Below are 14,551 nucleotides of genomic sequence, written 5' to 3'. Positions count from 1 at the left end.
ATGTAGTGCTCCACACCATCTTTCTGAGTTACCACTACATTCACTCCTGTCTCAATATTAAAGGTAGAAGTTTTTCTGCAATGTAGCCAAAGTCAGTGTAACAACTCTCTGTTCATTGCAGTCTACCTCTGTGACTAACCAGTGCCACTGCATTACTGGATATTGTATTGCAATAGGAGGGAGGTATATGAGGATAATTAGAAAAGTGCAAGGTGTTCTATCTGTCACAAACGTCAGCAAGCTGTGAATCAATTTGCAATTCTGCTATGTTATCACTTGTACATATTAATACTGAAACCATGACAGTGTAAGAGAGAAACATCAGAAGCGTTAAGAAGTCTTCATCTTTATTAGTTTTTAGAAATCATTTCCATCCCTTATATTTTTTTCTTACGCACACATACTGTTTGTATTTTATTGGCTGGCAGGAGTGATGCACCATACAACCAATACATACCTACTACACAAGAATAAAAATTGCACAAAGCAGTCATTTGCTTATTTGTGCAAGAATTTGCCTTGCCACTTTGTCATTTGCTTTGTATCACTTTTTTTTTTTTTTTTTTTTTTCAGCTGGAAAAACGAGAAGAGTTATACATTTTAGGCATATTTGTACTCTTAGGCATCTGGTAAGAATAGTAATACCCATCAGCTTTTTATTAACAGTGACTGGTGAGGAAGCAGAAAAGGCTGTTAATCATATGGCATATCCCTAAGCAAAGAAAACGTAGTGAAACTACTTCCCTGAGATCAGTAGGTCTCCAAGGTGCCCTGCAATGTCAGTAAACCCATGGGATGCCAGGCCCACTTGTATGGGCTGCATGTCGGCCAGAGCTCAACCTGTTGTAACTGGGCCCTTCTCAGAGAAAAAGCTGATGCAGTACCTGATATTGTTCTCACTGCTGGGATGCAAGCAGCTGCTGGTTCATCTGTAACATTTGTCTCTCCAGACTGCCAGAGCACAGAGCTGCTGCACAGAATGCTGCTGCAGTGCACAGTCACCAATTCTAAACAGACACCTGACAACCACTGGCCTCCTACCTGCTGTGCTTTGGTTTTCATCGCCCTTTCCAGCAGCACAATGTCATGCGTCCATATGCAACCCAGGATTAACTAAGAACTACGTTCTCATGGCAGCAGCCCCATCTTTCTTGGCAGCATTAGTCACAGTGCCTGCAAAGAGCCTCACAGAATTAATGGCACTGTTTGTGTCTGGACAAATGCCCTTCTTTCCGGCTGCCTCTAAGCACCGGCAGTTTCCTCAACAGATGCCAAACGGCACTGAGCACTGCCTCGTGCCCTTAGCAACAAGTTACCAGCACTATTGGGATGCTGCTTAAGGCCTTTATTATTTTCCTCCTAAGATTCAGTTGAGACAGGACTTCAACCTCTCTGATCTGCCACCTGCACAGCCTTCTTAGCGCCAGCTTCTCAAGGAGCCTGACAGCGGCCTTTATTTGCAGTCACGTCAGCACGGCCAGCAGCGCTGCGCCCCCTCAGCCAGCCTCCCACAGGACAGCACAGCTCTGTACCACAACGCGCGAGGCCTACTGTCGCTCCGAGCGGGCCCGGCCGCCACGCTCTCTCACAACAAGAGCCGCCCGCACAGAACGCCGTGCCGCGCACGGACGGCCGCTCCCTGAGCCCGGCCGCGGAAATGGCGGCGGAGAGGCGGGCGAGCGGCGTCACGTGCCGAGGGCGAAGCCGAGGCCTTCCGGTCACGTGACGTGGGCGCCCGGCCCCCGCGCCGGCCGCAAGCGCCCCCCCTCCCTGCCCCCGGAAGTGACGTAGGCCGCCGCGTTGGTGCGCAGTTGTTCGGTGCGGCCGGACGCGGAGCGGCTGGAGCTGCCTGGCGGCCACCGCGTCTCACAGGCGGCACCGCCCGCCCGGCCCCGCCCCTCTGCCGCCGCCTCACGCACGCACCGCGCGTTACGCGTTACGCGTTACGCACGCGGCGAGACAGCCGAGACCGCCACCACGAAGCGCCGCAGCCCGGTGAGTGCCCGGCGCCGAGGCCCGCTGCGGCCGCGAGCGGCACCCGCTTCCGGAGCGGCTCCGGCCCTTATGTAAGGCGCCTCGGGGGGCCCGCGGCCATCCGCGCTCCGACTGCGGGCCGCGTCCGCGTCATCCCGGGCCCGGCGCCCTGCGGCACGGAGGGGATGCCGTCGTCCCCCAGCGGGCGGGCGGTGGCCGCCAGGCGGGGCCGCGTCGAAGCTTAGCGCGGAGCAGGTGTCGGGGCGGCCCTCCGCGGCCGGGCGCTGCGCCGCCGCATCTACGCGTTTGCTTTGTGCGGCCGGGCGGTGTGCGGTGTGCGCGGCGGGTTTGTCCCGCTGCCTCTGCGAGGTGAGGGAGGAAGAAGCCGTGGCCGGGCCGCGGTGCGGGCTGTGCTTTTTGCGCTCGTCCGGACCGTCCTGAACAAAGGGTGAAACTCCAGCTCTGAGAAGTGTCGGAAGTTCTGTCTGAAGTGCTGCTGGCTGTCAGTGCGCGAACGGCTCTATTCCTGGGCCCTTCGTCCTGCTGTGCGTCCCGCTTAGCGGGACCAGGCTTTGTGTCTGCCCCGAGGTGGTTGAACTGTAATGTGTCTCGTTGGTGTCACAACACCTCTGCTGTGCCTTCCATGGTGCTCATTTCACACCTCACCTTTCAGCTCAGGCCGTGGGAGAGGCTGAGCGTCCATCAGCGAACCCCTCTCTGTTTGGAACTTGTGACGGTTCCTTCTCGTTTCCAAAAGGAATGTGTGCCATGGGACAGCGATTTGTTGGGAAGCAGAGCCTGCAAATGTAACCAGGATGTCATGAATGGGATTTTCCGTGAAGTGAAATTCTAAATCTTTCAGATTTAAGTTTTCTATGTGTCTCCTTGTTGGTGAGCTTGCCCAATGTTGGCAATAGACGGGCTTCTGAAGCTCTTAAGGAATTGATAAACTTGCTGTGCAGTTCCACATCTTTCAAGTAATAGCATTGGCATATGTGAGCTCCAAGTTATGCTGGAGATGCAAGGATGGGAGTTAGCAGATGTCCTCTTCTTGTGCAACAGCAATAAGCAAGGAGTTGCAGGCTTCAAGAAGTACTAATCCATTTGTTTAAGTTTTTCTATAGTTACAGATGTAGTGGGTTTTTTATTTTTTTTAACTGGTGATGTTGCTGTGTTGCTGAAATGCTTTGGAAGACCAGAACAGCATAATGTAGAAATGAAATTGGTTCACCAGCAGGATCTCAATGCTAAGTTTTTCACATAGGTTTCCTTTGTATGAATGATAAACGGAACTAATTATATTGCAGTTTCAACATGTAGGCACTCTGTGTCAGTCCTTCCTCACACTTTGCACAAGTGCTATTGTTGTTAATGGATGCCTATTTCAGTTCTGTCAGTCAGCCTTCAAAAATGAAAAGAAACTCCAAATAACTAGTAGAATAGACTTACAGATAAGGGTTTTTAATTATTTCAGACCAATAGCATTCTTAAGTGCTTTATTCTTGTTTGGTCTTAAAAGGTAACAAAATGAATGCCTGCGCATACACAAGCACACAAATCAGAAACTGGGATGTTTGTCAGTGTTCCTTATCCTCTGTGAAAGGGATGTCTTGTAACTGGAGCAACAAAGGAAATTTTGCTTGTGAATGGTGCTTCCAGCTTTGTCTTTTGCTTTGTGTGTGAACTTGGGCAGATGTGCTACTTGTCCTTCTCCAGGCTGTGGTTCCACCACTCCAGGCTGTGCTGCAGCTGTCTGGGCCTGCTCTCTCTCTTGCATTGGAACCAGTGCAGTTGTATGCGTTTGGTGATGTGTCTCAGCTCTCTTACATTGGTGGGCAGGAAACAGAGCAGCTACCTCTGCCCAGAAAACTCCAGCGAAGCCAGAATCCTGCCAATGGACTGCGCTGGTCTCGCTTCCCAGTTGGAATGCCAGAGCGGGATTGCGTGCTGGAAGCAGGAGGTATAGCAGTTCTTTGTAAGCACTGATCCATCACGGACATCCACGGGTCCCTGCGCTTTTTGGATCAAGGGGCAATATTGTTTAGTAAAATTCAATTAGCTGTTTTGACATCTAGATTGAATGGAAGTGTAGCATGTGCTACCTGCAAATACCAATGCTGTGTGGGAAGACTTGAAGTGTTGAATTCCTGCTGATGTCAGGCCCTCCTCTGAAGTGGCTGAAGTCTTGGCAGTCACTAATGCAGCTGATTCTGTAATCACAGTCTGCCCCTTGGAAACTGAATAATTTTCTTTGCTATGTAGCAGTGCAAACAACTTTTTTAGAGTAAGAACTACTGGATTTGTGTCCTTGTGGCCAGGAAGGCCAGTGGTACCTGGGGATGCCAGCAGGGTGAGGGAGGTGATCCTCCCAGTGTGCTCTGCCCTGAGGAGACCATGTCTGCAGCACTGGGGCTGGTTCTGAGCTCTCCAGTTGAGGCACACAGGGAATTGCTGGAGAGGGTCCAGTGCAGGGCTGTAAAGATGGTCGGGGCCTGGAGCATCTCCCTAATGGGGAAAGGCTGAGAGATCTGGGACTGTTCAGCCTGGAGCACTGAGCGCTAAGGGGGGATCTTATGCGTATAAACAGCTAAAGGACAAGGCTTGGGAAGATGGAGCCAGGCTCTTTCCAGTGGTGCCTGGTGACAGGACAAGGGGCATAAACTAGAACTTAGCAAGGTCCGTCTGAATACGAGAGACAGATTCCTTACGGCGAGAGTGACAGAGCCCTGGCACAGGCTGCCCAGAGAGATGCTGCAGTCTCTTCCTCTGGAGATATTTAAATCCACTTGGATGCTTTCCTGTGCAACCTGCTCTAGGGAACCTGCTTCAGCAGGAGGGGTTGGACTGTAGATGATCTCCATAGGTCCCTTCCAACCCCTGCAGTTCTGAGATTCCTTTCAGGAATTTTGCTTCTTCGAAGCTTTGACTAGAAATCAAACAGGGAAAATGTGGAACGTTCCAAAGATGGTAGTTAACTTAGCATCTACTAAGGAATTGTTTACAAGTTCCTCTTTTAGAATGCTAAGAGCATTCTGAAAGTATTCAAGGATGGACAGATGTGACGTACTGTAGTGTTTTAATGAGAGTCTGCTTAGCTTACAAGAATGAAAATGGTAGTGTGCACATGGTGGAGTGCTTTAGGCAAGGTACTTAATCAAGAGAGATTTTTCCCTGACTCCTGGGGTAGAATTATAATAAAAGGAGCAGAGAGTGTCCAGCAGATCTTGTTCCAACAATTTTTCTGTATAACTTTGAAAATAAACAGTGAGAAAACATGTATGTCAAAAAGGAGAGTGTTATTTGTTTCATGGAGTTTGATGGGCCTGTGTATGGAAATGCTGAGTCCTGTCCTGACCCACTGATTGAGCACCTGGAGAAAGGACCTGGTCAGTCCTGTGAGCACAGGTGAAGGCAATGCAGCTGTGAGATGGGAAGGGCTGGCAAAGCCTGGCTGTACCTCTCTTAGACCTCATTGAAGGTGATTGCCCCTGGGGAAAGAATCTCTTTCTGGAAACCCCTCCTTGTGAAGCTTTCCCCTGCAAACCTGGAATCTTCTGATACAGGTGAGCAATCTTCTGCCCTTCCTTTATCGTGCTGGTCCTGTCATCACACCGTAGTGTAACACCTTTCCCACCATACTGATCTGTGCAATTGCTACAGCCCGTTTTGTTATTCCTTTTTTGCATTCATACTTCTCTGTAAAATAATTTCAAAAAGCAAAAATTCCTAGAAATGCGCTCGCTCTGCCTGTTGCGGGAAGAAAAGAGCATTGCATGTGGAGTGCTGGAGCTTCAGCGCTGGTGGCAGTTGGTCTTTGTGCTCAGCTCCCCAGAGCGTGGCTTTAAAAAGAGGGTGGGTGGTTGACCTCGTGTCTGTCCCAGGATGAGATGTAACAGGCTTTGTCAAAACTGTTGGATTGTTTGGCTTTGGGAAAGAATGGAAGGTGAAGCATTTGCCCTTGCCAAGCATGCTTGCAAAATCTTTTAATCAAAGTATCTTTAATAAATATGATTAGCTTCACTTCAGCTGAAGGAATTAGTTGACTGGGTAATTTATATGCAGTTGACTGTGCAATTTTTATACAGGTGATGCACTGTAGACACATTTACATACATACACATTAGCATGAGAATGCTTTGGAGGGGATGCCAACAGAAAGGCTGAAAAACACGCATCTCTGGGTTCTCCTCAGACTGCTTTTCCTTGTGTTTGATGTGGACTTTAGGCCTTATGGAAAGGTGGACTGCAGGGTTCTGTATTCCAGTGTAACAGATGCGCTTCCAAGTACAATTAAACAAAGGGTGGAACGATTGCAACCGCTGGATAATAGTGTATAATTATGTTTACACAATGCTGGGTCCTTCAGAGAAGGCCTGAAAATAATTATTTTAAATTAGAACTGGATCCAAAGTTTTGTCTGCAGTATAAAAACTTGCGTGCTTTTTGCATATGGGCAGTTCTGTGCATTTCAGTGCAAAAGCAGCAGCGGTAAAAATCACATACCTGTACAGCTGAAGTTGTGCTTGTGTGCGTGTGCTTTAACTGTGCGACTGAGATGAGTGCTTGTGAGTTTCAAGGCATGGTTTCATTTGAAGTGGAAATTGACTTTATTTTTTTTCCAATAAGCCAGTTAGCAGCTTTGTAGTGCCGTAGTTTCTGCCCTTTCTTAATCACTACTTTTAAAGATCAAGTCTGAGTTGCCTGACCTTTCCTGTCCATCCCCCAGAATGTATGTCCTTGTGTCCTCCCGCAGTCATTGACTGCTAATAGAGTTAATGGCTGTTGGTTATTTGTTTGTTATTTTACTCAAATATTTATAGAGCACTGTTGCTGTTTTCCCAGGCTTCTTTCTTGCTTCCTTCTTGTCACTCAGAGCCACGGTGCGATCAAAGGCTCCTCTTTTCCTTCACATGGACTGCAGGGAGGTATTTGTAGGGATATGGGTTTGTGGGAGAGTGGAGTATGTTTGTTTTGAGTAGAAGGGTATATCCTTCCCTCAGTTGACAGTTGAGCCTTTCAGAGGTTTTATAAACTTGGAGGCAAAAACGTGACAAATTCAACAGTGGAAGAGAAGCAAAGATGTGAATGAGATGGAGGGAACTAATAAGGGAAGACTGGAAATTCTCAAGTAAATTAGAGCCCCTTCCATAGAATCACATAATGATTTGGGTTGGGAGCGACCTTAAAACTCACCAGTTCCTGAATAAAGCAAAAATAGTGAGACTCTTGCAGCAGAGCTGTTCTTAGTGTTACTTGTTGTAGAAAGCAAACTGCTCGTGCTTCATGTGGTTGCTTACCAAAGGTTTATCAGGGCACCTATCTTGATAGACTTAGCTCAGATTGCTGCCATAACATATTCTGTAATTAAAATAGTGTGGTGTAACTGCTTAACAACACAGTATTCTTTAAGATTGTGCATCTCGAGGTGCAGAAGAGGAAGTGACTCAAATACCAGGTATCAGCAGTAGTGAGAAAATCTGCTTTCATAGCAAGGCCTCCTCTTGTGCCATCAGAACCTGTTTGTAGTGACAGACTGACACCTGCACTCACAGCAGCTGGAAATACACGCAGAGAATCAGAAGGCTGAAGGTAGTTGGGTTAAAATATGGGGATTTTTTTTTTTCTAAAATATTAGAAGAGTAGTTGCAAACAGTTCTCTTGCAGGAGACACTTGGTGAGCTCTGATGTGATTTGTGTTCCTAGATGTACACAGACTTACTAGAAAGGCTTACACATCTGCAGTGCCATTTTACTTGCCTTGATGGTCTGCTTGAGGCCTGCTTGAAAACGGTGCTTGGTTTTATTCCTGACAGCAATGCTAATTATAGGTACCTTTATGGTGTGTGAATATACACAGAACAGAAATGAGTGGACCCGGTTGCCAGCTCATCTCATGCTCTGAAGAACACAGCAGTAATGGAGCTAGCTTTCAAATATAGGTCTCTTTCCACTTCTTTCTACAATACTTGGGCTGTTGACAACGGCTGCATTTAGTGGTGGTAAAGGATTGGAATCCTGGTCTTGTACCAATAGTAACAGACTGTGAGTATTTGCATCCCTTGGCTGGATGCTTCGATGAAGAAAAGGAGGAAACCAGCGTCAGTAGGTGGTAAGCAACAGGTTGTGGGAAGCCTGCTGCTCCTGCAGTGGGCTGTGGAGCTGTGTGCCATGGGAAGCTCTTCGGGGTGGAACTGTTTTGGAAGCATGAACTGAACAGAGAATACTGCGTTTGTGGGAGATTCTCTATCTGAATGAGAGTTAGTGATGCTTTGAAACATAATTCTGTGATAACTCCGTCTTGCTTTCTAACTGTGGTCTTCTGATGGTGTGAGCAGTGGAATTGCTGCTTTTTACTCCTTTTCTTCAGTTCTGCTTACATTTTTTAATTGTTGAGATGTCAAGCTTTCACTGTACTTGAGTAAATTTATGTTTCTTTTTTTTTTTCCTGATAGTTACTGGAATCATGAATCCTGTGTATAGCCCTGGATCTTCTGGGGTTCCCTATGCAAATGCCAAAGGAATTGGTTATCCAGGTAACTCCCTTATTTTTGTTTTCAATTAAACTTTGGTCTGCTAGTCTCTGCAATCAAGGAGTAATTGCTCATTAGTGGGTTCTGTATATGGTGATCTTTTGTTTGTGGTTTCTTGTTTTGTTTTTAATTTAAAAAGTGGAATTTCAAAAGTTGTGTTAGTTGTACTGTTTTATAATCTTAACATGTCTTGCAAAGTAACTTATTTGGGGAGCTCACATCATTATCTCCTGCAAGATGAGGAACCAGTTTTCTTTATTCTAGTTGACTGATACTGTTAACAAGAATTAGAAGAGAAAGCAGCACTGAAGTTTGGACCAAGAAAATGACCAAAAAATACTTTAAAAACAGAGAAGTAAATGTATTTCTTGTTTTCCTTGCTTCTCACTTGTTTTCAGGTTTCTCGCTGTTTTCCACCCTCCTACCTAACTCTCAGTGTGAGGATTCTGGTTTCTGATCTCTCTGTAGTTCAGAACTTTAATAAAGCAATAATTAGATGTGGACAGACAAAACTTTCCAAGGAGACTGAAAAGAAACCATTTCCTCTGTGAAGCATTTCAAACAGCTTCTTGATGCAGATTTTTTTTTTTTTTAAACCTTTGTGGTATAAGTTAATTATTCCATTCTAGGAGAGTCTGCGTGGTTGATCAACTCCACTTTTATGTATTGTGACTTTATGCATCAAAATGTGTTCCCTTCACAGTCAGGTCGATCTGTGTTGGGAGCTAGAAGTCATTCAGCACAACAGTTCATGTTAATAATCTCTGTACTGGTCTTCCTACTGATGTACAGTTGTAAAATTTGTGTTGCAACTTCAGTCAAGTACTGGAGCTCCTCTTTTCCATTTTTGTGTTCCCTCTTTAAACGATGATGTGTGAGTTTGCTTTTGATTAGATCTCTATAGGCCCTTCTATCTTTCTGTCTATTGATTCCATTTTAGGTACTTTTATTTTATCTTCAAGATAGTGTAGCTTTATGAATTTCTTCTACAGTATTGATAAGGCAAAAAAGTCCTGTATTGCAGTGCTTAAGTCTGTTGAGTGACTGGAATGGTTGTGAATTGTAAAGCTGATGCTGTGTAACTGTAAGTCTTGCAGGATGGTCTTACTCTCCATCTTAATTGGCTATATGGACTAGAATAATTTTATCATAAGGTGAGCAGCAGTTACTTAATGTCAATTGCAGTACGATTATCTCTATATTCATAATTGATTTGTCAAGTCTGTCTTCAAATTGAGATAAAGATTATTACAGTGTACATCACAGACTCACAGAATGGCTTCAATTGGAAAGCACATTAATAATAATCTATTTCCAACCCCTTGCCATGGGCTGACTGCCCCCTGCCAGCTCAGGCTGCCCAGGGTCCCATTCAAGCTGTCCTTGAGCACCTCCAGGGATGGAGCATGCACAGCTCTGGGCAGCAGTGCCAGGGCCTCACTGCCCTCTAGATAATTGATTTCTTCCTAGCATCTAATCTAAATCTCTCTTCCTTTAGTTAAAATCCATTCTCCCTGGTCCCCATCACTATTGGGCATTATTAAAAGTTGTTGTCCCCCATTTATAAGCTCCCAGTAAGTGCTGGATGGCCATGATATCCCAGGAGCCTTCTCTTTTCCAGGCTGAACAAGCCCAACTTCTTAAACCTTTCTGCACAGGAGAGGTGCTCCAGCCCTCTGAGCGTCTTTGTGGGCCTCTTCTGGACCCGCTCCAGCAGCTCACCTTTCTTGTGCTGGAGTGCTGCAGGTGGGGCCTCGTAAGGGCAGAGAAGAGGGGGACTGTCCCCTCCCTTGCCTTGCCAGCACCCCTCTTTTGATGCAACAGGGTGCTGATACTAACTGATATTTTTATCTCCTTTCATTTTCTAAGCAAGATTTATATTTACCAGGGTTTCCCTTGTACTTAGAACTGTTCACACGTTGCTTTTCAGTCATCGTTTAGTCTTATCTAAGTGAATTGAAGTACTGCTTACGAAAATGGACTATTACAGACCTGTAAGTAGCATTTAAACAACACAGGAACGATAGAATAAAAGATGGGAAGTTATAGATACTACTGTCTGTATATACATGGATAGATCTGCTGGTCTTTGCATTGCCATAAACTGGAATAACTGAATACACGGAATTTAAGGAAAGTTGGTGTAAATGTTGCTTGAATTGCTGTATTTCAAGCTGGTGGCTTTACATTCTTGCATGCAGAAGTTAGTCAGTTTCTGGAAGTGTGACTCCTGAGTTCAGCCTTGTCAGTTCTGCCCGTGTTGCTGATAGAGCTTACTGAGCTGTCTCATCCACACTTAAAGACCATAGAATAAACACAAAACATCCTGTAAAATGAAAAGTAGACCAGCATATCCCCCATAGACATAGGGGGCTTGGAACTAGGTGATCTTGAAAGGACCCTTCCAACCCAAACCATTCTATGATTCTGTGACATCATTTTTTTCTTTAAAATAATTGCATGACTAAGTTTCCTTCTCTTGCCTCTACTAATGTAGAAACTACAGATTCTCCTTTCAGGGTCGTTGAATTTACGTGGATTGCATGATAATAGAAAGTAATGAGCATACAGCTAGGAGGAGTTGTTATTTGAAGGCGCTGTGTCTGAAAGGCTGTTGCATATTTAATAGCTGCTTGTGTTGCACTACATCTATTTGAAGTTGTTGGATTGGTTTACAGTAGCAAGGAATCAATATCCAAGTGTTCTCATGTGGATTAAAGTTGTATCTAGAAGTTAAAGCTGCTGTTTGGTGCAACTGAACTTCTCTGGTTCAGAGCTCTTTGTGGAGCTAAACCTGTGAAGAATGGAGAACTGAAAAGTTATGTAAGAAACAATGCTGCAGTTGTGCAGTCAGGTTGTAGAGCTGTATGGAGGACTTTTGCTAGGAGCTGGGGAGTTTGAAATCTTCAGAGCTGTTTGCACTCTGAAAAGTTGTTATGACTTGTGTGTTATCTTTGATTTTAAGCCTAATGCTTCTCTTAAGTGGTCAGAATGGATCCGGCTGACAGCAATGCCAGTTGTACGTATCTTGATACATTTGCAAAGTGCTTTCTAAAACTTAGTCAGTCCCAAGGTAAGCATAGCTTTTGTTGCAGAGAGTAACTCTAAGGACTTCGGAGTTTGAGAAAGCAGGGATGCTTCAAATGTGAGAAACGTTTTGAAACTGGCAGTGATGATGTGAATAGTCACTGCATTTTATCCATAAAATCTGAAATATCTCAATGAAATTATTTAGTTAAAATCTAGCAAACTTTGTATCTTTGAAATGTCAGTTGCATAATAATTTAGCCCTGATGGTTCACGAATGCTGGTGCAGAAGTATTTCCCTGTGTTTTGCTGGTGCCTGAGTGGATCACTTATTGTTTCTGTTGAGTATCTGTGTTTTAGCACAGTGCTAAAACATTGTCTTCTATCACACCTGAGTGTAGTGTATCTGTATCAAAAGCAGCTGAGGCTGCTTTGCATTTTCTGCTTGTGATCTCTCTCTCTCCTGGGAAGTCAGAGGTGCTCTGACTTTAAGGGATTTCATTATTTATGTGAAATAGAGGTTGTTTTTTGTTTGTTTGTTTTTTTTACCAGATGAACATTTTCATCAGGTCATAAAACTTAGGGAATCTTGGATATTGCACAGAACTCTGTTGTCTGTCTAACTTAATACTGTGTGGCCAACATTAAGGTTTGCTGAAGAGAATGGCCCTTGTGACTGCCGAGCTGTCCCCTTCAGCTTCAGGTGGCTTCAGAGAGGAGGGGCACACTGAGAAAGCATCATCAGAAGGCATCTGCTGGTTCATCTCAATTAAAGGGTGTACAGGAAGAATAAAGTTTGGTTAGGCTTTGCAGTCAATCTAGAAAATAACTTTGATGTACTCTTTCTTCCAGCTGGCTTCCCAATGGGCTATGCAGCGGCTGCTCCTGCCTATTCCCCTAATATGTATCCTGGAGCAAATCCTACCTTCCAAACAGGTATGTGTAATAGGTGTGTCTAAGCAGTAACCTGAAATTCAGAAGTTACTAGAACCAAGAACTAAGAATGAAGAAAAGCTGTTGGGGCTTACAGGAACACCTACTCTGTGGGTTTTCTAGTGTCGCCCATGTAAGACCTGAGATTTCTTTAGTGCACAGGTGCTTTCTTGGAGTAGGTCAAAGCTGTTTTTTACTACCCTATCATTAGTGCTGGGTGCTTCAGTTAACGTATTCCCACACTGATAGTATAATTTAGGGGTTGTAATGTGCAACGTACTGTGGCAGCAGTGGTGCTTTTCATAGGTCCATTGCATTCTTCATGAAATCCTGAGACTGTGCCTCTGATGAGGGCTGCAGGAATTGTGAAAGAATTGTCTGTCTTTAGGTAGAACCTGAGCCAGCAGTTGCTACTTATACCTGCAGAAGTGGAGTTGCCATCTTGCTGTAATGTATAAAAATAATTCTTAAGTGATTATTAAGGGTATGACTATATCTGGAGTATACTGAAAGGAAATTTAAAGATACTCAAGTGCCTTTGGAGTTTAGTTTGCAGTTGCAGTGAACCACAACATTGATATTTTAAAGGTAGGATCTCTTTCATACTTGCCTTTGGTAGTCCAGAAAATGCCAACAAGCAAATATGAATAAACTTCAGTTGAAGTGGAGGAGTCATGTTTTTGTCTCTGTTCTCCAAAAAGCCATCTTGAGGTCTTAGAAAGGTTCTGACCTTAGAAACTGTTTTTCTTGTGCTTTGTTTCTTCTTCTGGAGAAGGTAGCTACCCATCATCTCCTGTCATTACAATATTGGTTGTGCTGAGATGGGCGGATATTAACATGTACCAAATTCTCCTGTGTAGGAGTACTGTCTAATACATTGAATCCAGATGTTTAACAACACTGCTACTAAAATCCAAAGCCACTTTTTATACAAAATCCAGTGAGTGGAAAAGCAAGTGGATGCAGTAATACAGTAACTCTTCATTCTTAGTTGAGACAGTCAAGTTGAGACCCGTACTGTCTATAAAATATAACTTGTACATGGATATTAAGGCTAGGCTACTCACACGAAGACAAAGGAAATCAGCAATTAAGAAAATTGCTGCCTGTGACATCAGAAAGCAGTGCACTGACACTTTTTTCATATTTTTAATGCAAATTTACCTTTGTTTCCAGGTTATACACCAGGCACTCCTTATAAAGTGTCTTGTTCACCCACCAGTGGTGCAGTCCCGCCGTATTCCTCATCACCAAATCCCTATCAGACTGCTGTGTATCCAGTCCGAAGTGCCTATCCACAGCAGAATCCATATGCACAGGTAGGTGATCAAAGCCAAACAACTCTTATCTGGTTGGGTGCTGCTTTGCCTACACTGTAATATCTGCTTGCATTTTATTCCTTCGTGGGGTTGAAGAGAATAATTAGCTGCCAACAGTGAGAATTCTTAATGCAGTCATTTACATGTGTGCACTTTTATGTTTCATTTTACACGATGGTTACACTCTGCTCATTTATAAAATGTTCAATGTTTGAAGGCAGAGTAGTTTCAGTAGCTTGAAAAATGAGTGCTAGAAACTGTAACTACTACAGCAGTTTGTCAAAAATGGTCATAAGCTAGCACTATTTTTTTTTTTTGATGTCTCTGTTATGGCTTAAGGAGTTATCAAGTTGGCTTCAAAACTCTTGAAAATTGTTGAGACTATCTTAACAGGCAAACTGTTGAGAACTGCTAGAAAGGACAGAATGAAGAAGCTTTGATAAACATGGTATTTGGGGGAAAAGTAGGTGCTTCTGTAGAGGAAATTCGCATGGTGTGTTGGTTGAAGGGGATTAATGAGCATGTAGCAGGGTTTATCCAGACTGCTCAGTGTATTTGGATTTGTCAGAAACCTGGGATTCTTAACCAAAACCAGTTGAATAAAAAGTTGTGAAAGATGTTCTTTCATGTGTTAATGTATGAAAAGATGTGAAACAGAGACCTTATTGCTGAAGGTGCAGACAGCATGGGAGAGCTATTTTTGCCTCTGCCATTGAATGTTATACTAAGTGCCTTAAAATGAAGGGCTAAATGTTACCACATTTGTTA

The 14,551-nt window shown here is 44.3% G+C and overlaps 1 protein-coding gene across 1 annotated transcript in view; it reads left to right on the top strand.

Moving 5' to 3' along the window:
- Window positions 1-1,778: 1,778 nt before the first annotated feature.
- FAM168B (family with sequence similarity 168 member B) overlaps window positions 1,779-14,551 on the top strand; it is a 20,470-nt gene continuing 7,697 nt past the window's right edge. Inside the window, exons 1-4 of the mRNA XM_085233454.1 lie at window positions 1,779-1,995; window positions 8,427-8,507; window positions 12,384-12,467; window positions 13,641-13,783. Coding sequence (XP_085089580.1) covers window positions 8,438-8,507; window positions 12,384-12,467; window positions 13,641-13,783 — 297 coding nt within the window. The 5' untranslated portion in view covers window positions 1,779-1,995; window positions 8,427-8,437. The remainder of the gene's footprint in view (window positions 1,996-8,426; window positions 8,508-12,383; window positions 12,468-13,640; window positions 13,784-14,551) is intronic.

This window comes from Meleagris gallopavo, chromosome 11 (genome assembly GCF_905368555.1).
Source record: "Meleagris gallopavo chromosome 11, MGAL_WU_HG_1.1, whole genome shotgun sequence".
NCBI lineage: Eukaryota > Metazoa > Chordata > Aves > Galliformes > Phasianidae > Meleagris > Meleagris gallopavo.
This window is presented reverse-complemented; position numbering and strand designations above follow the sequence as displayed.